Source organism: Apteryx mantelli, chromosome 30, assembly GCF_036417845.1.
Source record: "Apteryx mantelli isolate bAptMan1 chromosome 30, bAptMan1.hap1, whole genome shotgun sequence".
NCBI classification, from domain to species: Eukaryota; Metazoa; Chordata; class Aves; order Apterygiformes; family Apterygidae; genus Apteryx; species Apteryx mantelli.
Window position 1 is genome coordinate 3151153 of NC_090007.1, and position 26629 is coordinate 3177781.

Genomic DNA, 26629 nt, shown 5'->3' on the forward strand with positions numbered 1-26629 from the left:
AAATTTGTGTGCAAATCCCTAACATACAACAGTAAGTAAAGGCCAAACATAAAGGGCATATGGCAAAGCCCTTTACCTCCCTTGTGCTAGGAATCTTCCTCCTGCTGCCCACCTGGCAGGCTCTGTGCTGTCAAGACCCTGGCTGCCTTTGAGCATGCAGGCCCATGGTCCAGTCATGCCTGACAGGGTTGTGCAGGTGCACTTGTCTTTGTGCTACTCTTTTGCTTCTGCCTGGCATGCCATTTAACCTTATATTAGCAGCACGTGGTGGGATGTCTCTGTCAAGAGACTGGAACAAGGCTTTATGACAAGAGTGAGTCTAGCTGTGGTTATCCCAGAGGGCTGTGAGCCTTGTTCTTCATCTTACTCCCATGTATTCCTTGAGGGCTGTGACAGCTTGGGAGAAATGTCCTGTGATTCAAAATTTCTGTCCTTTGAATCTACCCAAGAGCAGTGGCATGAGAGAACATTGTCCTCCAGCTGCTGCCCTAGCAAATCCTGTGGATTCTTGCAGTGTTTGTAAGGCACTCTCCACAGCAAGCAAACTGCAACGTATGGGGAATGACGAGTTGTGCTCAGTGACTGTCCTTAGGAATCGAGGTTCTTTGTACATGTCTTGTTGCAGTTCTTCCTTCCGGTTCCAGCACTGCACGCGTGTCAGCTAGAGAGACAGGCGATGGAACAGGAGCTACATCTCCCCACCACTTCACTAATTACATACTTTGCTGATTCCACCAGAACGTTATTACTGTGTGCTTTGCTCCTGCACTGTGCTGCCTTCCACAAGCATTCCTGCTCCATTTGCCTAACAGGACCTTGTTAGGTAGCTTTATTAACTGACTGTGCAAGAGCAGCTAGGATATCTAGTTCATGAAATTTGAAGGAGCGGTAATTAGCTGCAGGCCTAGGCAAACAGGTTGTTGAAGAGCGTCAAGGATGTAGTTTTTACAGCATACCCTCACCTTCCCTGCTCAGTTGGAGTTATTCTTTGCTTGACATTTCCTTAGCTTTCACATGGCAGAGAGTGTCTCCTCTTTATCCTCATTTTTAAGTGCTGGGAGAGTTAAAAGGACAAAGCACAAATCCACTAACTTCCACAGTGACAAAGTTAGCATGCTGGCATCTATTCCTCTCTTTTTCCTCCCCCCTTCTGCTTTCACCCACTCTTCTGTTTGTCTTTTCTCTATCCTTCCTTGCAATGCCTCCTCCTCCTTTCTGTCTTTCTTCTCTCACTTTCAGAACTAATGCTTAACATAAAGATGGGGGCTGCTCCACAGCTTGGAGATGAATGTGAGCTGTCATATGCAGAAGCTGTTACCCTGGCATGCTGTGGAGTATGGAAACCTGGGCCCCAGCTGTTACAAACTCTGCAGAATGGGGTTTGTAGTAATTCTGCAGCCTGTTGGCTGTGCTGTTGTAATCACAGTTAGAAATACATGTGTGCACCTTCATGCTATACACATGTATGAACAGTTATGGGATTTCTGCAGCACCAGTGCAGCCAGTCTGAAGAACAGAAGAGAAAACCTTCTTCCCTACTAGATGCAGCTGCTGCAGGGACTGGGAGTACAACCTTTTTTGCTTATGCAGATGACTACTCCTGGATCAGACCCTGATAGAAATCCACATGTGTTCACTTAAAAACAGGAAGCTGCAGGAGAGGAAACCTTTGGGACCGAGCTTCTGAGAAGCAAAGCTTGTGATGGACACCATTCAACTTATCCACAGTCTCTTAACACCAACTCTGCTGGTTGTTTGTCCTTCCTGCTCTATTTCTCAAGGGATCCGAGTTTTGATAGAGCTCTGGGGACTTGCTGTTCTTTCCACAGCTGGCTAGACATAGTGCCTGCAAATCTGATTCTTGCAGAGTCCAAAGAAAAGGAAAGGAAGTGTTTTGGGGAGGCATTTTGCAGTTATTGTTGACTCCAGCTGCTGTAGTTTTTCATTATGGCTTAGACAGAAAGTAAGTTAGTTGACACAGGCACCCCAGCTCCCAGTTGGTACGGTTTCTCTAAGCTCCATGCTCCCAGGAAAGATATATTTTTTTTAATTATTGCTTCTTGTAAACAGCTTATGCTTTTGCTCCCCTTCTTTAGTAGCCTGAGACACAGATTCTCTAGAGCAGCCGTGCAGATGCCACCAAGGATTGTGCTGTGCTCTCAGCAGCTGGCTGGGCTGAGCGGGCAGGGGAGCCTTGATGCAACTCTTTGCCTGTGCTGCCTCCACGGCTGGGAGGCGGCAGGCTGGATTTCAAGCGGGGGCAAGGCAGGGCTTAGCTCTTTGCTTTCCTGAAGTTGACAGAGGGCGTTCCGTGGCGGTTACCCTTTGTGAGTGCTTAGTAAATGCAACGTGAATTGCACATTGATCCCCTTAAAACCAATGCTTGGGTCCGGTTAAGTGTAATGGAACAGAATTTTCTCGGGCCCGACAGCTCACTGAATACTGGCCAATGCTATCTTTTCTGGAGGATTACTGCACTCTGGAAAATTGAGGAAAACTGCTGTTATATAGTGGTAGTTATTACCAGTGTATGATTCGGGCTGCTACAGACAGGCTTTCAAAACTTCTTTTCATGTGATTCTTGATTGTTATTTTTATGAAGTATTCATACATTTCTCTAACAGTTCTGGCCTGACATTTTTCTCACACATTTTCTACTCAAAGGGGACATCTGGTGTGGGCGAGTATAAAGTCCTAGCAAAGTCTCTGCTGTTTTGTTGTTTTTTGTGATTGTTGGCTTTAGGTTAGCAACAAGTAAACAAAAATGAGTTCTAGATGCTCAGTAGAAAGCATCAAGTCCCACAAAAGCACGCCTTTAAGAGAAGCTGGCCCTTCTGAAATGTTACCTTACCACTTGAAAAGCTCTTGGCACACTTTCTTCAAACTTGTCTTGTTTTGCTGTTCTTATAATGACCTGAAAATCAAGCCAAGTTGAAAGCAGATTAGTTTTATAGTTGATGAATAATATCGGAGTGACTTTAACTCAGATGCCTTTATAAGGAGTGTACGTAGGGATACGTTAGTGTCTGGAAGGCGGTGTATTGCCTACACAGTTATGAAGTCCAACATGCATTACCAAGAGTGTGTTTATTGTCTATAACCATGTGAATTTTTAGTAACATTGCTAGGCTACTTAGATATTTTCATAGCAAGATTCTCAGATGAAAATATATGTAATCAAAAGGCAGAGCATGTTACTAAAATTCCTGGCATGTATTTAAATTGTCTTGGGAAGTGTGATTGCAGTTAACTAAGACATAGGTGCATACATATTGATGGAAAGAACTTGCTTAAGTAATTTTGTCAGGTGTATAAAGCCGGGATACCTGTTGGGGCAGGGGCAGCTTTGGTGGTCGTAAACTTATATGAAAAGTGCAAGAATGAGATTCAGGAGTGTTGAATCTTGATCCTGATTCTGCTTAAAACTAGTGTTACTCAAGTTGCTGCATCTCTTTTGTTCTTGGTTCCCCCGCCTCGAAGCGGGGATAGCTGACTGCTTAGGGACCCGCCAACGTCTATGAGCTGGGCTGCATATCTCCAGAGAAGGGCAAAAAATTCCTCCTCTTCAACAACATCCTTATTGTAGCTGTTTGCATTCAATACATAGCGAGTCTGTACATGCTCACACCCTCCTCCTCCTCTAAATTATTAAACAACTAAGCACACCCTGCGGGAAAAAGAGCAGCAGCAACACCCGCTTTATCTTTCTTCATCATCTTCATTTCCAGCACAGCTAATTATCTAAACACAGAACTGCCAACTTCTAGAGTGACAAGGAGACAGCGAGTACCAGTGTCTCTGTTTGCTTTATTCATATGACTGTGTGTGTGTCAGCTCATGCGCCCAGGTTGGTTCATGGTGTGCCGTGAACCAACACAGAGCATGTCCTTCAGTCGGATTTATTATAAATGAGTGCTGAAGTGCTCCTCTCTTCTCTCCTTTCCTCCCTCCTTCCCTCTTCCTGCCCTCTTTCTTACCATACTTTGTCCAATGGCCTTGAGGTAATTCACCAGCTTTTTTTCAGGAGAGGCCTTTAAAATAGTCCAAGAGCAGGTTTGCACAAGGTGCTTGAGAGAATCTATTCATATGGCAAGTGCAACACGTGAAAATATTTGCCTGCATAAGAGAGCAAGATTCTCAGTGGCAAGCAGCTGCCCAGATGTGCCCTCCAAGCTGCTTCAGCTTGCATCTCGGGTCTGTCTTCTCGCAGTCGCCTGGGCTGCTTTTAGAAAGAGAATTCACAATCCAAGCCATTCCTTGTTTATTTGTTTGGTAACAGGTTTGGACTGGTGTTTGGGGATTGAGGGGGAGGGTGGTAGGGCATGTGTGTGCATGTCTTGTGGGGATTGAGTTGAGACTGTAATTGCATTATTACAGGGAATCCAATTGTTAGGGGATGAAGACAGTTTCACTTTCCTGGCAGGAAGGAAATCTGAGCACTTGAATCAGTGGAATATGTGATATTCTGAGATGCTTCCTTTGCTGATCTGATCCTCAAATCTGATCACGCCTCTAGTCGCAGTTGTTTTAATTAAACTCAGAGGAATTCTGCACAATGTGCTGCAAGATTAACATTTTTGTTTAATTAGAAACACTCAGTAATAATAGTTGTAGCAGGCCTCCCCCAACACACACGCACGTGCACGCACAGACACCCTGCCAGTCAAGAGGGCTATTCTCTCTGCGGATTAACTGGTTCGTGAAATTAACGGACCCGGGTCTGAGCCAGGTGGAGTAGCATCACCAGGGAGCAGGATAAAAGCAGTGATCAATAATGATGTCATCTGCAGCCAATGCGGCAGCGGCTCCGCGGCTCCCTAACAACACACCACCGCCTGGTTAAATAGGAGAAGGGAAGAGAAGACTTTAAAAGCCTGGCTGAAAGCTGTGCAAAGGCAAAGCAATTCCCAGGGTCCCTCCGTCCTGAGCTCCCTCCTGGGAGGGCTGGGGTATTGCAGCACGCATGACTTGCAGGAGCACACGCTGTTTGGAGACTCCTACAACGCCCAAGCACAGCCTGGTGAACGGAGAACTCAAAGGTTCGGTTCAGTCCCTAGTTAAAGATGCCTGTGTCTCTATTTAGAATGTAATTCCCTGGTTCAGAGATGCTTAAAATGCACCAAAACGACTACCCCTTTATACTTCTGTAAGTTGTCCATGCTAGGAGATCTGTATTGCTTTAGCAGTTATAAAATGGTGTGTGTTTTTGTTTATGGACAGATTCCTTTGATATATGGAGAGAGGTGTGGTTAATACATTTCACTCTCCAGTGAGTCACAATAGATCCTTTATAACCCTGCATGGATGGTCAGAGAAAGGAAACAATGTCCATTTTCAAACACACAATCGAGGCATTTAAACCCTTTTCTTCCCCGCAGTAGCTATGCACTGCTAATAACAGTATTAGACAAGAATTTCTTGGCCTTGAGTAACTTCAGAGCGCTGCACAAACCTTTGGCTCTGCCCTGATGATCTGCACAGGTTTTCGGAAGTTTAATCATGAGGCACAGCGTGTGGAGTAACTCTTACCCAAATCACACGCGTTTGGAGCTCTTTATAGACCAATGCTGGGATCTGGCAATTCAGCCAACAGAAAAGGCACCCAGTGTCCTCAGCACCACCAAAGCGAAGCCGCCAGCTTCTGCATTTGTTCCACTGTCCCTGGTTCAGCGGTACGGAGCTTGGCTCTGTTACTTCTGATACACAGTGTGCCGGCAGTGCGAAACGAGCTCTTGTCACGTTTGCTGTTGGCGAGGAGGTTTCCCAAGCTGAGCACCGAAGCAGGGGGTTCCAGCCCTTCTCTGCGGCCATTGCGAGAGCTCCTGTTGGTGTCAGTGGGGGGCTGACCAAGGTCCATGTCGCTTCTTGAAAAATTCCACCTTTTTAAAACCCCCTGTGTTATTCGCCTCCTGTTCCCTCACCCGCTTTTGGGATGGATTTGATGCTATAGGTTCCTGAGTCTGGGATTCCTCAACATGTGTCATTTGAAATGACAGAGACTCCCTGTAAACTCTCTCCATGGGGGCTGCAGCCTCCTTCCCAGCTGCCCTCCCCTGGAGATGCATCTTGTAGGAAAACACGGCATGTTCCTGGGCTGCATCAGCCAGCCCAAGAGAGCTCTCTTCTGCGTGAGCTGGGAGGTCATGACAAAGATTGTGGGGGAAGCACTGTGGTTTTATATTAGTTATTGCAAATTAGTCAACATCAGTTAGGATTGCCCTCCTCGCCCTCGTTAGTGAAGGCAACGGCAAGATTGAGAGGAAGCAGGGAGCTCTGTTGAGCTGTCTTCTAGGTGCTGGTGCCACATCCTTCCTCTTCTAGGGCAGCAGCACTCTGAGTTAATAAATCTAAAAATCACACCCTGTCTGACAGCACTTGGCTTACTGTTGTTATGTGTGTCCCCTCTGGTAACCACAGCTGGGTGATATTCTCCTCTCCTTTCTCTCCTAGTTTCCACTGTGTGTTTGACAAGCCTTTTCACGAAGTCACTTTCATTATTTCTCCTGTGCGGTTTGTTTCCGTACGGTGGGGCTTGGAGGGGGAAGAGGAATCTTTCCTTTCAAGTGTGACCTGTATAGACTGTACTTGGCAGCGCAGGGATCTTTGTCATATGTGTGCACAGCTTCTGCTGTAAAAACAAATAAGTGCAAGTCACTTAACTAGCAGAGGGATTCAGTGCAAGGTCTGGAGAAACTTTGTGATGACTATACTCCTGCCCCAAAGTTTTTGGACTAACAGATTGCATTTAACTGTAGAATTTTCTCGTGGGACATTAGAGTAGTCACATGAAATGCATAAGCTAGTAAATTGGACTATTTAATGTATTTTCACAGGCCATCTATGGACCTCTGTAGCCTTGTTTTTGATTGCATTGCACAGGAGTCCTGGGCAGCAAGTCTACCTGATGCTTTCTTCAGTGTATTCCACTAAACTTCAGCTGCCCTGAGCCCTAATCATGTTTAACCGCTCTTCATTTCTTCTCTACCCCACCAGAGGATCAGTTACCTCCTGGCTTCCCAAACATTGATATGGGGCCCCAGCTGAAAGTGGTGGAGCGGACACGAACGGCCACAATGCTCTGTGCAGCCAGTGGGAACCCAGACCCAGAGATCACCTGGTTTAAAGATTTCCTGCCTGTCGACCCCAGCGCCAGCAATGGGAGAATAAAACAGCTGAGATCAGGTAAGGTCCTTAAAGAGAATGCTCAGAGGTTTCTGAAACAGAGAAGGCTGCTGACAGATATGGGCCCCAATGGAGTGGACTGGGGCATTAGCTTGTCTTCATTTCTGGGACTCCCATTCTTACCCAAGGAGTGTTTGGAGTATTTTCCCTTCCATCCCATCTTCCTCACCTTCTCTGCTGCCTAGCTGACACAAGAAACATAGTCAGCAGGGAAGCTAGTTGCCATCTAGGACTGTAACTAGCCTGCTGTCCCGGATAACGGTGCTCTTCCAGCTCAGGTGGAAGTGGGAGTCAGAAGGGGACTGATGGGTTCCTCCTCGGACCAAAAACTGGGCAAGGAAGAAAGAGAGAGACCACTACAGCAAGCATGGCGTTTTAGACCACATGCAGCCAGGATGGGGTCTGCAGCTCAGACAGCCTCTTGTTGTTGAAGCATGATCCTGTTGGTGTAGACGGAGCCCCTCAACCCTGGGGTTGAAGAACAGCTCTTGCAGAATCTTTCTGGCATCAGGTCCCTGCAGTCATCTCTGGAGAGCAGTTCTGAGCATTCGCGAGTGAACCCATGGAGTGCCCATGGAGTGGATCTCCATGAACAGATGTACCCCAGCTCTGTGGCTCTTGTCAGTTCTTGTCTTTCCCCATCTGCTTGTCCATCTGTCTCTTTTGTTTGTTTTTTTTTGTTTGTTTGTTTGGTTTTTGTGCGTGTGTCAATGTGACATCTCTTAATATTCACATTTCAGGAACTGTTTGTATACTTGTTGAATCTCCCAGTTCACAGTGCGAGTGCGTGTCTGGGTGTGCAAGGAGGACACAGGTGTATTTATCTTTGATTGCTACCGATAAAGCACCTCCATTTCTCAACTTAAAAGCCTCTAGTTTCTCTCTGACAACTGCAAATATGAAGCAACCTTTGGAACCTTTAACATCTGACAAAGGCTAAACCAAAAAGTAATCTAAGTACTGCTTGGACCGACTGCTTTGACCCAGCCTAGAGAGAACAGCATGTGTGTGGTTAGGCTTAGCAAGTGCTAAAGTCGCTTCAACTACTCAGAACATTCCTTTGGCCAAGACGGAGCATTTTTAAGAGAGTTTTTTTTGGCAAAGGAATGGCATTATTGTAGGCAAAGGGAGAGCAGAGGCTTCAGTGTAGCAACTGGAGTTGCTATGTGGGTATCTGACATTTTACAAGTCAGCCAGTCAGGTGATAGCCAACTACTTCTACCCAGACCTTCGCTGTCTCTGAAGTAATCAGTTCTGACTCTTGTAATGCTAGATCTGAACATCAGACAACATAACCACCTGATTTTTCTCTTGCCATATTTGACAAAGGATCTATATAAAGATTTTTAGTTCTGTGGGCCACCCATGATAAAGATTCACTATAGTCCCAGCTCAGTGAAGCTTTCATATACCTGCACAAATGCATCCTTATTCAGCGAAGCAAACTTAAACGCAGATGCTGCTTTGTCTGGATTTGAATGTATTGTTGAATCCCACAAACACAGATGAGACTGACCTGCCCTTTTTATTGTGAAAGCTGAGTCAAATGCAAATAAAAAAAATCACTCAGCATAAATAATGAGAGGTAAACTAGAATTATGTCACGCTCTGTGACCATGATCTGAAGTGTGAGTAATACACAGGCAGATTATTTTTAATACACTTATCAGCTTGATAGAATGCCTTTATACTCCTTAACTGGGTTTGATCTGGTGTTTTCCTTAAAGCCTCTTGAGTGCTGCATTTTTATTCCAGTGAATTGGTTAGCCTTAGGGTAAAGGCCCTTGGCCCTTCTGATAAATCTGAAGATACCTGCCAAGAATTAATCTCATTTACAGCTGCTTTGAATTAGTAAACTGGTGAAAGCCTGACACATCCCTGTTGTCCTTAAGGGCATAAACTTGTTGCTTCCGTCCCTGCTGTGAAAGGGAGTGCGGACTCCTGGTCACGTTGGAGGACTGATGGTCAGGACTTCTGAGTTCTCTTCCTGGTTTGTGTCTGCTTTTGTGGCCTTTCAAAACTTGCATGTTCTCTGATGCAAAGGCCTGAGAAAGTGAAAAATGCATTTACGTCAGGGTCATCTGTACTGTGTTAGTATTTTGGCCAGTGGAAAGGAGTTGTTTTAAGACCAAGGCAGAGCAGATTCAAGTGCATATTTGTAACTTGAGTGTAATGTATGCAAGGTGATACCTGCTTGAGTGCTGATGATGTGAGTGCTGCTAGTGTCAGAACTTAATTTAACACATTTATCTTTACAGAAAACAAACTTTGCTGCCAGAAGTGTAGCACTAGCACACATTAGGGGGTTGGATGCTTCAGGACACTGCTAATGAGCTTCAGAGTCTTTCACCCACAGGTCATCAGTATGACTCCGGGCCAGCTCCTTGGGGATTAACAGTTATAGCCAACTAATGGGTGTTTGACGATCCTTCTGTGAACAGGAGTGTAGGGAGGAGAAGTGACCCTGGTACTAAATCACAACTTATCTCTGTGCTTGTGTGCTAACAGACTTGGCATAGAAGCCAGTAGCTGTTTGGGCAGTGAAGACTTGACTGTGCATCGCTCCTTGATGGAGCCCGGGACAGAGGCAGGCTGATAGAGCAGCCAGCACAGGACAGTTGCCCAAATTCTGCCATGGCGATGAAGTCATCAGGGCGGAATCCATGCTGCTTTATTATGGAGGGTGTTTAGGACTGAATTTTTACTGATATGCGAGTTAGTGGCAAACATGCAAATTAGCTCATTAAATAGTACAAGCAAAATGTCATATACACGGAGCTCTGCAAAATTGGGTAGCCATGTCCAGATTTGGTTCTCATTTATATTAAAACAACTCAGTGTTTCACTGGCAATGTAAAGGGACCTCTGAGAGGATGGTCATTATATTCACATCATGAAGTGATATGACATTAGCCATAGAGGCATTTCTCTATCCAGTGTTGTTTCTTCTCCTCCTCTCCATCTCCAAATACGTTTTTCAAGTGACTGGAAGTCTTTTAACACTTGAGGGTTTTGACTGAATGAAAAGCTGAGTTGTGAATCAAAGGAGAATGGGGAGAACCTCTGTTCTAGGCCCCTGCCTTCCTTAGACTCCTATGCGCCTCTCAGCCTTAGAGACCCAGGTTGTCTAAGAGTTCAAGTGGTCTTGTTGGTGGAAGAGAAATGGATATTTCTGCTTTGCTCTGACACGAGCTGTCTCGGGACACTTCAAGTAGAAGCCAATGTCCTTTGCTCGCCCGTGCCACCTAGGGGGGATAACGAGAGGCAGTGTGCAGCCAACTTCTTATATAATAGAAACACTAAAACCTTCTGTGTCTTGTGTGTCGTCTTCTGTTTCCTAAATAACTGGTTATAACAAAGTTATTTTCTTCTTTTTTTCTTTTTTTCATTATTTTTACACTCAGAGACCTTTGGTAAGTTTGTTCAATTTAAAAGCAAAACAAAACAAAACAAAAAACCCCAAACCTGCTAATGTCCGGATTTGTAACCCTTGCCCTTTAAACTAATTCCTTCGTAACAGCTTTTTGAGAGGCATGCTATGCATTTCTTCTACTAACTCTTTCAGTAAGGATATTCTGCCCTCTTAATCAACTTCCACAGGGGTATTGCAGGCTACAAAAATAATAATAATCATCCTAATTAATATATCTATATAAAGAGATAACAGCTAAATATTAACCTCCTAACATTGGACAGATTTTTTTTGTAACTTAGCAACAGTTGTCCTGGAATTCCCCAGTTACACAATAGCTTGTACCCTGGAACTGTGATAATTGTGTTCACACCTGCAGGAGGTCTTGGAGTTTCACATCTAACAGAGTTATTGGCATTTTCTGAAGGGAGAGGTGGGGGTGCAGCGTTTTCAAATTGCGGCTGTAAATCACAGGACATTGGCTATTGGAAAGGGTTGAGAAAGGGAGAAGTGTCCCCTCCACCCCCCCGCAGATCATCTCCATCCCTTGGGAAGCCAGGAGCCTGTCTGCAGAACTCACGTCACACTTCCTCCTTGCGCCAAGTCCCCTTTTGTGATTAGAGATGTAGCAATTGCAGCTGTCAGCCAGGATCCGGCATTTTAAAATTGCAGAAGACCCTTGATGATTGCTTGCTTGTTTGGAATAGAAGGCTCTCTCCAGCCCTCAGGAGAGGAGCAGTGCACACACATGTTCTCACACGTGGCCTGACAGAAGGTGGGGATGTGTTTTCTGTCATTGCCATGGCAATGGTGTCTTTCCTCCTCTCCTTGTTTTCAAGGCTTGGAGGATCCGTAGGCAGCTTGCTGTGTGAGAAGAGGGCATCGTGGAAGAGCAGATGCCATCTTCTGTGGTAGAGGGGGACACCTGCACGTGGTTTTCAGCCTGGCACCGTCTTGGGCCTTTATAATGCAGAGACAAATGCTTTATGGGGTCAGCTGCCTTTGCCTCTGTTGCTGAATTTGAAGCTGGCCATCTGGGCTCATGCAGCCTCAAAGTTTGCCCTAAAAAGGCAGATTTCCTCTTCCTGGAATGCTGTGGAAGGCAATATGAATAGTTTGCATGTGGCATCTTAAACCCAGATTTTCACTTGAAAGATCAACATCTAGGTTGCCTCTTTAATCTTCCTGCAAAGCCGGTTATCTGCTTCTGCCCTGGACAGTGGTGAGCCTCATGTATTTGCTCATGAACTGTTAGGACACCAGGCAAGCCAGCTGGTGAACACAGAAGCCTCCCCAACAGTCCTTAGGAATTCTTAGGAGACCTGTCAGTGTACTTTAAAACAGATTAATTTGTTTCAGATCCTCTTCTAGCACCATCCTGCTGCCCCTAAACTGAACATGAAGCTAGTTAGATGTGAAACTCCAATAGTGAAAATCTACCATCTGTGTCCCTGCCACCTTTCAAATTACTGTTCTTGCCTTTCAAGTTACTTGATCTCATTTCAATTCAAATTCTGTCCCCTCCCTCCCTGGTATGGACCGTGTTGCAAGGGACCTTTTGCTCCTCGCCTCTACGTCCCATATGCCAGAGTTAGAACTGGAAAGACCAGGGTGGCGTTGCTTGGCTTGTCTCGCTCCCAGGAGCACTAGAGCTGCTGTCAACCCATTTCCAGGGGCAGCGCTGACACTTAGAGGGAACAGGGACTGATAAACTATGCTGACGCAAGAAGGCAATGGCTGCCATCCTATCTTCCATGCTTACGTAGCCCTAACTTCGAGTGTGTTTCTCCTGTCAATTAGAGTGAGCCTTCACAGGAATGGCCAGGCTTAGCCGAGGCCAAAGCAGCTTTAGAGCAGCGGGTGATGTCGGGGTCTCTTCCCCTCCTCTACACTCTTCCCATTAGCCTTGTTCCAGATTTGTGCCACAGATGGCAGATTTTCACTCCGGTTTTGAGACAGAAGGATGTATCAGAGGCTGTTTTTATTTCCACTGAACTGATCTATAACCCTCTGCTGCTTTGTCTTTCTCTCGCTTTTTAAGACCTTTCTGCCGTCTCCTGCGTGGAGATCCGCCCGAGTACATGCTCCTCCCACCCCTTTCTCTTTCACGTGCTCTCTCTCCAACCCCTGTCCTGATAGCTAACCAGCCTGCTTTATTAACCTTAGCTAGTTCCTAACCCTAACTAGATGCTAACTTTTCTCTAGCAAATAACCTAACCTCTTAACTAGAAGTTGAATATAATTAGAACCTAATATCCTAACACTATAACATCTCTTTTCCCTTGTCTCCTTCAAAAGATAAAGGTGAGCCATAATCAGTATCTATGAATTTTTACCTTCTATCCTGAAAATGGAGCATTGAACCGCAGCACAAGAAGGATGAGCAGGGCTGAAGGATAAGGAGGGAAGGGATTGTCTTGTGGTTCAGGCAGAAGATTGGCACACAGCGGGCCTTGACTCCTGTTCTTGCCTCTGCTGCAGATTCCCTTTGGCACCTTGGGCAAGTTGCTTCTTCTCTACCTCAGTTTCCCCATCTGTAAAGTGGGGGTAATACTGCTGTACCTCACCAGTGTGAGGCTGTGTTTATAGCATGCTGTGCCTGCCCTGGCTGGAGGGTGCTGCAGAACGACAGCGGTAAGATTGCAGAGGAGCACTTGCATCTCTCCCTTGTAAGTGGCAAAGTTTGGAATGAGTGTTTGCGGAGTCTGCCCTGTTCTCAGGATTGGGGTAAAAAACAACCAACCAACCAAAAAACCCTTCTTTAATAAGCTGTGTGACGAGTCTGAATGCCAATGTGAGCAAAAGGACCTGCCGTGTTTTCAAAGGAAGATGGTTGTAGCCTCAGGAGGTCAAATGGGGAGACAGTGATTTGATCCATGACTGTGGCATGGTTCACCAGCCACAAAGTTACTTCCTTTCATCTGTGAGACCTGCTTAGGCAGAAAACTCATGTCAGGCACTAGAGACAATTGGAGGGGGTTTAAATAAAAAGAACCCAAGAGATGCAGGCAGTAGGCAAGCATAGCAGGGCTTTTGTCTCCCCAAGCACACTGTCTCCTGCACTGGCACTAGAGAGGCTTCCAAAGCAGTTGCATGAGGTACCTCTTTGCCTATATCACTTGAGCAGTAGTTTGACCTTCTTTTGTGCAGAACATCTGGCTTCAATCTCTGTGCTGTGTGGAGCCACTGGAGGATAACTGAAGGTCCTGATAAAGGCATGCATTAAATTGCACATGCATCTGTGTCAATAATTTAAGTTTGGAGCTGGAAAGTCTCTGGCAGAGCTAGGATCAGAACCTGCAACTCTTCACGTGTTGCAAGGTACCTGGATGTCTTTCCCTGACTGGAGTAACGCGGTTATAATACCAACCTTTCTCCCCAGGGGTGATGAAGACAAATGCAGGTTTATCGTATGTTCTGCAAGAAGCAAACATTAATGTTAGCTGAGAGCTTGAAGACTTTCTTTCCGTTCTTACCAACAAAATGGAGCCAGTCTCAATAGTTTTCAAGCCAAGTGCAGTGGTGATTCTGTAAACTGCCAACTGAATTGAACTGCTTTAAAAAAGACATCCCAGCTTTGAGTAACCCGAACCCTCTTCAGTCTGTCCCTATAATTTAAGATGAGGTAGTGCAGGAAGTGTCCTACAGGGAACTGTCTTCCTTGGGTCAGGTCCTTTTCCCACAGGCAGTCCAGATGTTTGGGGTTTTACAGTCTTTTCACTTCTTTTCTTTGTTTTTTTTGCAGAAGGTACACCGATCCGAGGTAAGACACCCCCAGCTCACTCACTCACCCACTCTCCAAACACCTCTCTCTCCACTCAGTTCCCGTTTCATTGACCTGTGTGCAATCCAAATTCTTGTTGTTGTTGTTGCTATGTTTTCTTGTCCTGCTTCACCTCTGGATATTTATTTCTTTATTATATCTGTCTTTATTTTATATACAGTTATAATGTCTATTTCTGTTTGCTGGGTGCACTTGGTAATACTGATACTGTTATTCTAATAATGTCTCAGGCTCTGCTGCTTCAGATTTATGGCAGAATTTTAAGAACTAATCTCTCCAGGACTGTGAAGGACTGAAGTTTATCTTGGGCATTAAATACTGTCAAAGCTTGGTAAATACCTAGGGCCTTCTCTTGATTGGTGCAAAGTGCTCCCAAGCCATTGATGGTGGTGAAAGGTTCCCAGTCCTTTGCTCAATCAGATCTTCAGCACTTACCATCTCAGTGTACTAATTTGTTTGGCTTCAGAGCCTTCTTTCCCTTTCTTCTCCACTCTCTTACCCTTAGGTTTTTCTGGGAAAGATACTCTTGGTAAGTAGCTTCTGCACTGTCTCTTTAATGGAGCCAAGAGGATGTTAGATCTCAAGCTGTCATCGAAAGTCAGCAGGAATTGGGTGCATGCCCCTCAGAACACCCTGCTTTGGCTTCATCTACACTTGCAAATTTAAAAGGCTGTAATTCTCTGCTGGGGAAAGCAATAGGAGGTGCTGTAGGTGAGGTATTTTTGTCACACATCCTCTGTATTGGCTCATGACAAGCACTGAGAGCTCACTGACTTCCCTACAGTATAATTTCCACTATTGCATTCACCAGCAAAGCTGCAGTGGTCAAGAGTAAAGGGGCGAGTCCTTAGTTGTCTAGTGTAGGCAAGACTGGCTTTGCCTGCCTGCCTGCCTGCACGTTCAACATTTTGTTCCTACTCTGGAATGTGGCTTCGTCTCCCCTTGCGTTCCCCATGCAAACAAGCAATATTCATGAGCCAAATAAAGCCTCCGTTTGGAGCTAGTCGAACCAACCCACGGATTTGTCCAAATTAACAAAAACTTCTAGGAAAGCCTGCTTGACGCAGCTCTCCACCAAAGTGGAGCTTTCAGACGACAGAGCGTGCTAGAGCTTTAATTCTGTATGGAAACTGCTCAGCTGTGAAGTCTCAATGTGAAGCTTCAGTCCACTGGGTTTCAAACTCCTTCTGTTGTATTGAAATACCCACAGATTCTTTTGATGAGAGTTTGGTTTGGTTTGGTGGTTTTGGGCGGAGAGGTGTTTTTCTAATTCTATCTGCTCTACATTTGGGAGCTGCCAGACACGGAGGATCCTGGCAGGAATCACACTATCACACCCCTTCCCTCTCGTAAATATTCTCGCCACCTCATGTCTTCCCACACAACACCCTTTTTCACCCATGCACACACCGAGGAATGCGAGCTCTGTGTCCTCCTCACGTGGATGCCTTGGTTTTCCTTCCTGGAGAGGCTGTATCTGCAACAACCATATCATTTGCCCTTCTCTCACTTAAGATTTAATCAATAATGTTACACTAAGCTGGAATTGTTTGTTTTTTCTGTTTTGCTTAGTTTTTTTCAGGGCTGGGAGTTAATAGTCGTAGCACATGTGAGCTCTGTCCATATCTGTAGTATAATCATGTACTTATAATGCATAAAACATTTGATAGCCTGTTGAATTATTTATGTAGTATGTATTTTAACTGAGGTTTTACAGGAATTAAGCCTTCTGAGGTAAAAGAGGCAATTTTCTTCCATGTAGTTACATGCTGCATATCAGTGCATGTCTGCTTACAGGAGTGTTTAGTATGGGCTCTGCGTATATTCTTGTAAACCAAAATAATTTGCAGGTTTAAGAAGGACCTTAATCCTTTTGGCCCAGTCAGCATAAACCACACATGCAATTTAGAAATTCCAAGGCAGCATTTACAGAATTTCCCCCTGGAACCATTCACTGGCGGTAACAGGCTTTTCACACTGGCCCGGGTCTCCCATAGGCTTCCCGCGGGAGGCACAGGACCAAGCCGGCAGGGCTCTCAGTGCTCCAGGGCTCTCGGGCAGTGGGCGACAAACGCTTTCGCCTTTATGGTCACTGCTTCAAACTGAGCAATGGATGGTCAACTGCCTGCTGATGGGTTTCTGGGAATGCCAATAACATGGATTATTGAAGTCTATTTTCCTGAGGTCTGGTGCAGAATGCCTGCACTGCAGAAGCTGCAAAACTTGGTGCTTTTGCTGATCATCCCAGTGTACAGAATAACAGTTAGTTTAGAGGAGAGTATTGATTCTCTTCTTCCTATTGGGACGTGTGTCCAGCCATAACACTGAGCGCAGACGCCAGCTACGATGTCGGCAGGGCTCAGTACATGCAGAGCTGAAAGCCCGAAGCTCCCAGGCAGCATTCCAATGTGTATTAGCCCAGGGGGAAGAGAAAGCAAGAAATCGATGCTATTTCTCTCTCTCAAAAATGAAACGAAGTGGTGATGATCATGTCTTTGCTGCGGTCTTCTTCTTTCCTCCCAGGTGGCCTGCAGATTGAAAGCAGCGAGGAGACCGACCAGGGGAAGTACGAATGTGTTGCCAGCAACAGCGCGGGAGTGCGCTACTCTTCACCCGCTAACCTTTACGTGAGAGGTAGGGAGCGCATCGGCTCAGAGAACTGGCAAACAGCTCCCCTCCCCGTGGCCTTCCCTTGTCCCCTGCGGTTTGATTCGATCCTGTCCCTGAGCACAGGGGAAGCGCTGGTATTTGTCAGTTGGATCCTTACGGTTCCCTGCTGAGCTTGCAGGGGGATCCTGGTGCACCCTGATTTCCTCCCCATTGCCGGGGGCTCCAGCCACCGCGCCAGAGCTGCAGAGAAGCAATACGAGGCTCAGTCACCCCCAGGGAAGCCAAGCGTGATCCAACATAGCGTGCCCAAGAACCTGCCAGCATCAGCCTGCAGGGCCCAGTGGGGAATGAACAGCTTTGGCTGCAAGGAGGCCATAATCCCCTTTTCTCCCAGAGGATCCCTGCTTGATGGAAGTGGGAAGGTTTCAGCTCTACTGGAGTGGGTGTGAGAGGAGGGGAGGATCCTCTCAGCCCCCTCCACCGAGTTCTCTCCCCTGGATCTCCCCATGTTGAAACAGGAGGCCGCATCCTCGCTGCTTCCCTGGGTCTCAGCTGGCTTTCCCTTCACCAGCAGTAATTTGTCGCTGGTTCCTCCGGGGTGAGCGCTGGCCTCGAGCACAGACTCACGGAAAGCTGGAGATGGCCAGGACCCATCTCTGCCATCAGTGACTAACTCCTTTGCCCAAGTACCACGGGGAACAAATGACAGGGGGCTTGGCTTCTGCTTGATGCCCCCTCGATGTTCTAACGCCCAGCGTGATGATAGCTTTTCTGCTTTCTTTGTTATCTTATTTTTCTCTCTCTGACCTGTCATATTTTGTGTGTAGCTTTGGTTTAATATCTTTCCACAGCAAAACCCTTTTGGTAATGAGAGAGCAGGGCTGGCCCTTCTTGCTTTTTTTAAAAAAGCAAAATACCATTGGGAGGAAAAAGAAAAGTTACATCCCAGCAAACTGTTCCCATTTCCATCCCATCGACAGAGGAAGCGCCTCCCACCTACACTCACGTTAATTCTGCAGTCAAATGCAGAGCCATGCTCCTGTGTGCGCTCCTTTCTCTCTCTCTTTCTCTCTCTCTCGTGTCTCACGCTCACTAAATCACATGCACATGGAGAGAAGGCTTTTAATAATTTAATGTTTCCAAGCTAAATTTTTAAATAGCCTTTTGTGGCCAGCTGGAAAATTGCGTTTGAAATTTGCCCTTTCGCCTGGGCCCCGAAATTCTTCTTCTGGGAACGTAAATTTGAATCTGATGCTACTAATTCAGGTCTAAATCCTTTGCAGACAGCTTAGCTGGAATGTTTGGGGTTCTTTATTTTTAAAAAAAAAAAGAAACAGGAAAAAATGTGGGGATTTTTCATTATACTTTTATTTATAAATTTCCTCTACCTTTCTGGCCACTCGGAAACTACCCAGGAGACAAAGGCTGTAACCGTCGAGTTGCTTGTCTCCGCACCTGGCTAAGATTCGGTTCCAGGTGGATAGCCCTCTTTCTATCCAAAGTTAGCCTGCGTGTACTTGAGGCCTGCCTGATAAACAAAGCCAGCACTAGCCGGCCGAGAGAGTGCAGAAAACACCGTGTAAGCAAGCTCGGCCTGTGGTTTGGGTGTTTTTCATGCTGTTTAATTCCTTGTTTCTTGTGTGTTAATATCGTGAAAAGGTAACAAATTTCTGGAATGGATTTGCTTTGGTGGGCGGGAAAGTTCATGCACATTTTTCTTCCCGTTTTTTGTTTCTAAAGAGTCTTGAACACTCTTGTGTTTCCAATTGACTTGTTTCTCCCATAACATGCTTGTCTCTATAGAACACCTGGGATAGGAGTTGTAAGTTTTAACACTGCAAGGAAATGTTTTGGTTTTGTTTGCTTTTTCTTTTCTCCTTCTAATTATTTCTTTTTCCTTATTCAGTCCCATTGTGGAGCTAGCGCAAGCAGGGCCGGGTGCGGGGGCTGGCGGGGGCACGGGCCGGGGGAGCGGGCTTCCGATTCGGGGTCTCCTTTGTTCCAGGTCTTCTCTGCCTGGTGCAGTTTCCGCTCCCCCTTCTCTAAAGAGCAGATGAACTTAAAGAAGTGGCAATTCCTTAATAGGGTTGGCACCTCTCGCGGGTGCTAATTCTGAATTTGGATTGCTCACAGTCTGACCTCTTTACAGAGCTTGGTTGTTCTTAAACAAAAGGTACCTAGCTGGATGGGAGGGGGAAAGTTAGGAAGGCAGGAAAAAGGGTCGTTACTATCTCCTTTTTTTTTTTTTCCTTTCTTTTTATTTTGGTTAAGAGAAAAAAAACAATCAATTTGCAGCTGACAGCCTTGAGAAGGCCTTTTTTTACTCTCTCTGTGTTTCCCCTATTTTTCTCTTCTCCTCATGTCATTGTGTTCCGCATCAAACCCCCTTAACATCCCTCAGAGCTACGAGAAGGTTGGTGTGGTTTTTTTCTTTTTTACTTTCTTTACCCACATTTTTACATTCTTAAGAGAAAAAATAAAAATAAAAAAAAAATAAAAAAAGAGAAAAAGCAAGAAATCTTTAAGATGAGCGAGACCCGCCCGTTCCCGGGTCTCGCAGAGATGAGTTGAGTTGCATTGTGGGCCTCTCTATGCATCCTTTGGTAATGTTGCTGAGTTCTTGCACTTTTTTGTCGTCATGGTTACCTTGCCGTTTGGACATTGGGCCTGATGCATGATAGGAGAATGTAACAATCTTCTTTGCATGCCACTTTTTAAATTAATTATGAATTATTTTTTCGATATATAAATATGTATAGTTTTCTTTTTTCTTTTACGATTCTGGTTTATTTGAAGTGGATTTACTCTTACTTTTCAAGTTTTTGTTCTGTTGGGTTTTTTGCTTTCTCTTGGTTTCCTCTTTTGGTTTTGATTGGTTATGCTGTGCTGTAGTTTATCCCAAACGCATTGTGAGAAGCCAGTGTTCCTGCCCCCCCGGTGGTAACTGAACTCCTCAACCCCTCCAGGAGGAAAGGAGTCACACAGCTCTAACGCCTGTCCGTGGAAGCCCTGCTATTTGGGACGAGCCTTTGTGCTGGGGGGCGGGAGGGATCTGGGAAGCGGAAAAGATGGTAAGAAGCCAGGGTGCGAGAGTGAGAGCAGACCCTGGGTCACATTTTACTTCTCCGTTCCTTGGAGGTGTGGCTCTTGTTCCGCAGCCTGCACGCAAAGAAAAACCCTAATCCTTGCTCCGAGGGACTTCCCGAGAGATGCAAAACTTGCTCCCTGGTGCCTGGCCCTGGCCCTCCAGCAGCCCCTGAGACCCCGCACATGGGAGCTCATCTGCTTGCAGCTCAGGATGTGGAAAGACAGAAAGCTTCCCCTTGTGCTACTGAACTAAGTACAGTTGTCTTTCCTTTAGCGCCCACACGAGCGTGCAGAGCCCGGGGTCGGGCAGTGCCTTGCCTCGTCGGCAGAGCTGGCTGATTCCCCTGCAGGAGGGCGAAGGCCTTGTCCTTGCAGTAGCAGGAGCGAGGGGCAGCTGGCCAGCCGCTTTTGCAGAAGGGTACATGGCTCTACCTCTCCCCGTTTGCCCTCTTTCTCTCCTGTCCTATAACCATTACTGCCTGGGTGCAGGCACCTGGAAAAACAGCCTGTATGATTATCCCAGAGATGTTGGTTCCCGAGAAGGTAGAGCCCTCCTTTCTAAAGGAGTGTGCCAGAGAAATGCAGCAGCAGCAGATGCAAAAGAGGCTGCTGCGCCACATCTGGCAGCTGCCTCCTTATTGTAAACAGCAACAAGAAACCTGACAAGTTACCTTCTAGCTGGAAATGCCTCTTTTCCCCCTCCTCATCCCCCTCTTTATCCCCATCGAGCTTCTGTTGCATCCCATGTGCGCACCCTGAGCGAGCGAGCCGCATGGGATAGTAAACAGGTAGTTTTTTTGCAGTGTATTAGTTATACCATTGGTGCTTGGTGCTTTTGCCCTTTGCAGACTTGAATGCCCTTCCTTCCCCTGTTTATGTCTTCCGTCTGCCCGTCAGGCCTCACTACTCAATAATCTGCCAAAGGAGTGGCTTTCCTAGTGTACAGGTATTAAAGCTGTGTGATTTTTGAGAAATCCAGTGCAGTATTGACACAGTATCTGTCTCTCTCTTTCTCTCTTTTTCTCTTTCTCTCTGTCTGTCTTTCTCTTTTTCTTAAAATGCTGAGATTTCAGTGCTTGGACCCTCAGTGCTGGTATTCCCCCCCCTCCTTCAAATCTCTCCCCCTCTCCCCTTAGATACAAGGGTACCACTCCAAAATGCTGCGCTCTTGATAATGTCTTTCTGAAGTGGCCAGCTTTGGCTCTTCTAACTTTGCCTGATGTCAAGGATAGCCAAAAGACAGCCCCCACCCTAAGGCTCTGTTTAAAGAAAAAGAAAGAAAGAAAAAGCCTTGTTCTGTTTAAAAAGAGCAAGAGAGAAGGAATAGTGTTTGAAACGAGGTGTTCCCATCCCACCTCCCTCCTACCTGGGACTAAAAGGTGATAATCACCACTAATTACAGGATTTTCCTTCATGAATAGGAGTTTCAGTTTCAGGATTTAGGTGCAATTAAAAAGGGATTTATACACCATTTATTTTTTTATTTGTTTATTTTATCTTTTATAAAATGTTTCTAACATGTCCAAATTGCACTGCTGCTGCTAGTATCTCATGTGATCTGAGAAGGTCTTAGGATTAAATTCCTCCTTAAGAGCCAATAAAAATAATAATAATAACAACAGCAATAAACTAAAGCTAAATTGGATGTAGTCATCATAGGCTGGAATGACACTGGGTGAGGAAACAGAGACTTGATACCTGTCTAAAAGAGCTCTTCTGGTTTGAGAGAGGTTGTGGGCATGGTCTTGAAATTGTTGGCTAAGTGTTTCTATTGCATATTATTGCAGATCTGTTCATGCCATGGTCCAAAATAACAAAGTCTGCTACCAGGGAATTTCCAAGGTCAAAATGCAGAAGCATCTTTGTGGAGACCTGCAAAAGCAGTTCAGGAGTTGGCAAGATGAATTCCGCCCCCCACCTTTAGCTGTACAAAAGTTTCTAATCTAAGCCAATTGTCCAGGTTTTGTCTGTAGTCAATAAAGACACGGTTCCAGCAGGCAAATCAGCACATCTGAAGATGGGGATGCTGATTTTTATGGGAGCTCTGCAACGCATCTGGCTTTCAAAAATCTCATTGGATGCTTCTGCGTCTCCCTAGGGACACAAGTGCAGTCACACTTCTGACCCTTAGTGATTGCAGTGAAGGACTGATTCGAAGTCCTGTGAATCAACAAATGTCCTTCCCACTGATGGTGTTCGAGAGGTTTATACCTCTCCTTACACAGTGGTACTGACTTGTTTGATGCAGGGGAAGTCGGTTTGAGAGCCTAGCGCTTCTGACAGCTAATCAGGACACTAGTGTCTGGTGCATGGCCTCCATGCAAAGAGCTTAAGGGCCTTCTTTCAGCTCAAGTAGGATGGAGGGGAATGTTCTTTGGGCTCTTTAACAGGTTTTGAATCTTGCCCAAATGGCCTGAGATGCTGCCTCCACTTTGGTGGATAAAAGCAGTTTGAATCACTCGTACCAGACAGCTATTTTTCTCCAGGCATCAGCGATTCAACACATGCAGGGCCCAGGCTTCACCCCGGAGAGGGCAGATGTCTGCTTGCCCAGGATCTACGGCTACAGCCATTTTTCCCCCTTGAAATGGAACAGTTTGTAGCTCTCCTCTTAATTTTGCAGGCTTCAAACTCCCACCTCCATTGCTCTGTTTTGATCCAAATAAGTCAGCTGCTTGGCTCAAGATAGAGCACTATATGTAAGGACGGAGCGTCTCTGCACGCTCCCCTTCCATACTGCAAAGGGAAAGGGAGAATGAACAAGGCACCGCAGAGCTGTGTGGGCTGTGCTTTAGCAGCCTCCGAGTTGCAGAGCTGCTGCTGCTGCTGTTATAGGACAAATTGTCTACGCTGAATTTATGAAAATAGAAGTTTTGTCCCATTTCACGCAGCGGTGCCCGTCAGGAGTTAACAAAAGGCAGCAGTTGTGGTGCTGCAGGGGGAATTCGCCTTCCCTCCGCCCGAGCTTCTTGTTGCTCTGCTCTTTTCGAGCACAGGGAATTAAAGATGATTCAGCAGGTGTTTAAAACAACACAGTGCGCTCCTGGTGCCTGCTCAGGCCTTGCCCCTTCTCCTGCTGGAGCCAAGCACAGTGCTTGTTCACCCAGAGTCGGGTTCTGCAGCCCAGCTCCTGCTGAGAACATTGCAAATATTTTTCAAGGCTTTCTGGAAAACCTCAACTCAGTGAGAGACTAAAGTTGAAAACAGGCCAGGGATAAACATGAAATAGCAAAACTAGTTCAAATCAATTAACATAAAAATCACAGTAGTTGTGTGCCCAAGACCTCAGCAAATATAGCTTCAAAATGTATTAAAATGCGACTAGCTTAATAAAAAATTTAGTCCATAGTCTTCTCCTGGGTTAAGTTTGGGTTATGTGTAATTTAACCATTAAACCAGAGCTGTTGGTTGCTCAGCCTGTCCCTCAATAGACAAGCGGAACAGTGTTGTGTTGCTAAGCTGTAGCACTTGCAATACCTTTGAGAAGTTAGAAAGAAATAATTTCAGTTGCTTTGTAGATTTAACGAATAGCCACAAGGTCAAAAAAAAATGTGTCGATATTTTAAAATCCTAGGAATTTTAATACCTTTTCAGAATAGTCTCGATAAATTCTTTAATGGAAAAGAAGGGAGGCAGAACCACCACTAGTTCATACAGCATCCCCTGTAATGCCATTTTCCAGGCCCTGGAGTTTTGGGTGGGAGAGTTCAGTGACAACTCTGAAGTGTTACGGTAGCGCTGCCATGGGTGGGGGAACGCCCTGTCCCTGTTTGGGGTGTCCTCAGCTCTGAAATTCTAGTTCAAAAACAAACAAAGCAAACAAACAACTTTGCTGTGTTTCTGCAGAAGGATTTCTCAAGGGTATCAGGAAATGGAAATGGATACAAAAAGCCACCCCCCCAAAAAAACCCCAAAAAATCAAAACTGTATATCTATGTATATCTATGTATATCTCTCTATAGAGGGCACTTTGCAGGAACACTGTGCTGTACTGATCTCGAAATCTCTGCCTGCCTGTGTCTCTTACACCTTTTGCATCGCTGTTCTCTTTGTTTTAGGGGAAAAAATTAGATTACACCTTGTCAAATTAAAATAACGAAAATAAAAAGCAAAGCCTGTGTTTAATGTTACAGAGCTGCTTGGAAAACAATTGGGTTTAGATTATTTTATGTACAATCCTGTGAAAAGCAACAGGAAAAAAAATTACCAAAGACCAGAGATGTTCAGCCAGCCTGTCACTCACCTAATGTGTTTATTTAAGTGGCAAAGTAACAATGATTGGGAAGGTAATGGATTTCCTCCAGACCAAACCCAAGCCTTGGTCTCATTCTTTATTTATCTATCTATTTACTTATTTATTTTTATTTACTGTGAAGGAAATTAGGAAGGAGATGGGCACGAGGAGGGAAATATCTCGTCCTCTGGAGGGACGGAGGTCGGAAATCCAAACCCGAACAGCGTCTTGCCCCAGCGGAATGAACTTGCAATTGGAATGGGAGAGGGAGAAGGCAGAGGCGGCTGCACGGACAGCGCAGGGGCAGGGACCGACCACCTTTTGGGAGGGGAGGACAGGTGTAATCTAAGCTTCACTAATAATGTAGAGGCTGCACATTATTTTGGCACCCTTTCCCCTACCCCCTCCTCATTTTGGAGCAAGACGGAATGACTCCTGTCTCACCAAAATGGCCAATAATGTCCGCCTTCTCACCTCATTTGGAGCAGCAGCTTGCTGAGTGTCAAAATGTTTAATACCATTTGGTTTTGTTTGGTGCTTTCAACCGGTCACTTCACTTTCTTTTCTTTCCCTTTTCAATTAATTTCTTCTTTATGATAAAAAATGTATTTCTCTTTTAGTTGGTTTAATGTGAATCGGGGTTTGAAGTGATGGGTTCTTGTCTAGTACGTTCTCCTTTCCCCACCTCACTTCTCCAACATCTTTCTCCCTGAGCTAATCTGGAAGGGGCTTAAAAAGTGGAACCGCTGGGTTTCCTCAGCACAAACTGGTTGGTTGGTCCTCAGATTTCTCTCACTAGCAGCATCCTGGGAACACATTTTAAGAGTGGATTCTAGTGTTGCAAAAGTCAACCCTGGATCTTCCAGTGTCTCTTCCGACCAGGTCTGTAAATCTGTCCCTTTCAAAAACATGTCTCACCTTGTGGCCCCCAGCTCTCTTGTTAACTGAGTGGTGGTGGTGGGGAACCTTAGGGATGTTGATTGGCACCTTCCCCTTGGAAAGAATAATCACTGCAAATGCCACTCACAGAACACAAACCGGGTTAATCTCTCTGCATCCGTGAGCAGCAACAAAACCAATTGGCTTTACAAGGGTATGAAATATTACGGATCTGTTAAGTTTCTGGTGAATGTTATGTTAAGCAGAATTTGGGGCATGGATTTGCCTGAGCAGAATACTTATCCAACAAACGATATAACGGAGACTCACAAATAACTGTACTTAAGAAATCTTTCTGTACCCAAGCAATGGCTTCTCTGCACTGAAGTAATTCACATTACAAATATTCAGCTACCATTCTAAAATCTGGTTCTGTTAATAACAAGCTGTATCCTTGTTTGAAAAAAGCTCATGAGAGTTTTTTGGCCATTGAAAATGTGTGTCTGTGTGTGCCTGCTTGGATGCATGCATGGGGGGATGAGAGCATGTACCTATGAATGCATGCGAGGCTGGCTTCATACAACAGGTCTGAAAAATTTGGACAAAGCTATCATGGAAACCAAACATCCCTGAAGCTCAGGGAAGGTGCTTCTTGTAACCAGTAAGAGCTGGATGGTTTGGTGTAACTAGACCCTCAGCATCTGAAGTGAGAAAGAAGCACGTGGAGGTGTTGGTGGCTGTTGCAGTCTTTGAGTTGTATGGTCATTTGGGGTGTTTTTAATCTGAATTCTGCACAGAGAGAGTCTGCCTTTGGAAACCTGCTTTGCAGCTCTTGTAAGGTTGTAAAAGCAGCGTGAAATATTAAAGCAAAGTGAAATAGCAAATCTAGTCTTAGAATAGGCCATGCTACAGTCTGCCTTGAAGTCAGCAAATACCTAGCTCTCAAAATCCAGTTGCAAGGATGGCAGTTTCATATAGTAGTCATTGATTTAAGACCAGTTTTTCTGCAGGGAGCTGTTTGGCTCAGTTCTACCTTGAGTTCAGTGGGATTCCCTAGCATGTAGGCTTGTGTAAGGGGAAGTTAGATCCATGTTTTCTGCCCTGGTGCTTCCTTGTGAAATGGGTGACCCACAGACCCTTCTGCGGTACAGCGTAACGCATATGTGGAAGGAAACTCTGTGATCTCTGTTGCCGAAAGGTAGGGACTGCCCTCCCCCGTGAGCGCATCGCGCATTGACCTTGAGCAGAGCACCGATCTGAAGAGCTTTTCTCATCTATGCATCAAGGAGAATAAATAATACCAGTGTGCGTAGCTTGTGAGATTGCTGGGTTAGGAATGCAGTGGAAAGACGAGGCTAAGTTGCTGGAAGAGGAAAGATCTGTCCTCCCTAGAAATGGTGTGTGCCTGACTGAGACCTACAGAGGCAGCTCGGCTCTGGGA

The 26629-nt window shown here is 45.6% G+C and overlaps 1 protein-coding gene across 4 annotated transcripts in view; it reads left to right on the plus strand.

Annotated features, from left to right (window-relative positions):
- PTPRS (protein tyrosine phosphatase receptor type S) overlaps window positions 1-26629 on the plus strand; it is a 148789-nt gene that overhangs the window by 69360 nt on the left and 52800 nt on the right. For all 4 annotated transcript variants that reach the window (XM_067312918.1, XM_067312919.1, XM_067312920.1 and 1 more), the window contains exons 5-6: window positions 6994-7182; window positions 16902-17012. In XM_067312918.1, coding sequence (XP_067169019.1) covers window positions 6994-7182; window positions 16902-17012 — 300 coding nt within the window. The remainder of the gene's footprint in view (window positions 1-6993; window positions 7183-16901; window positions 17013-26629) is intronic.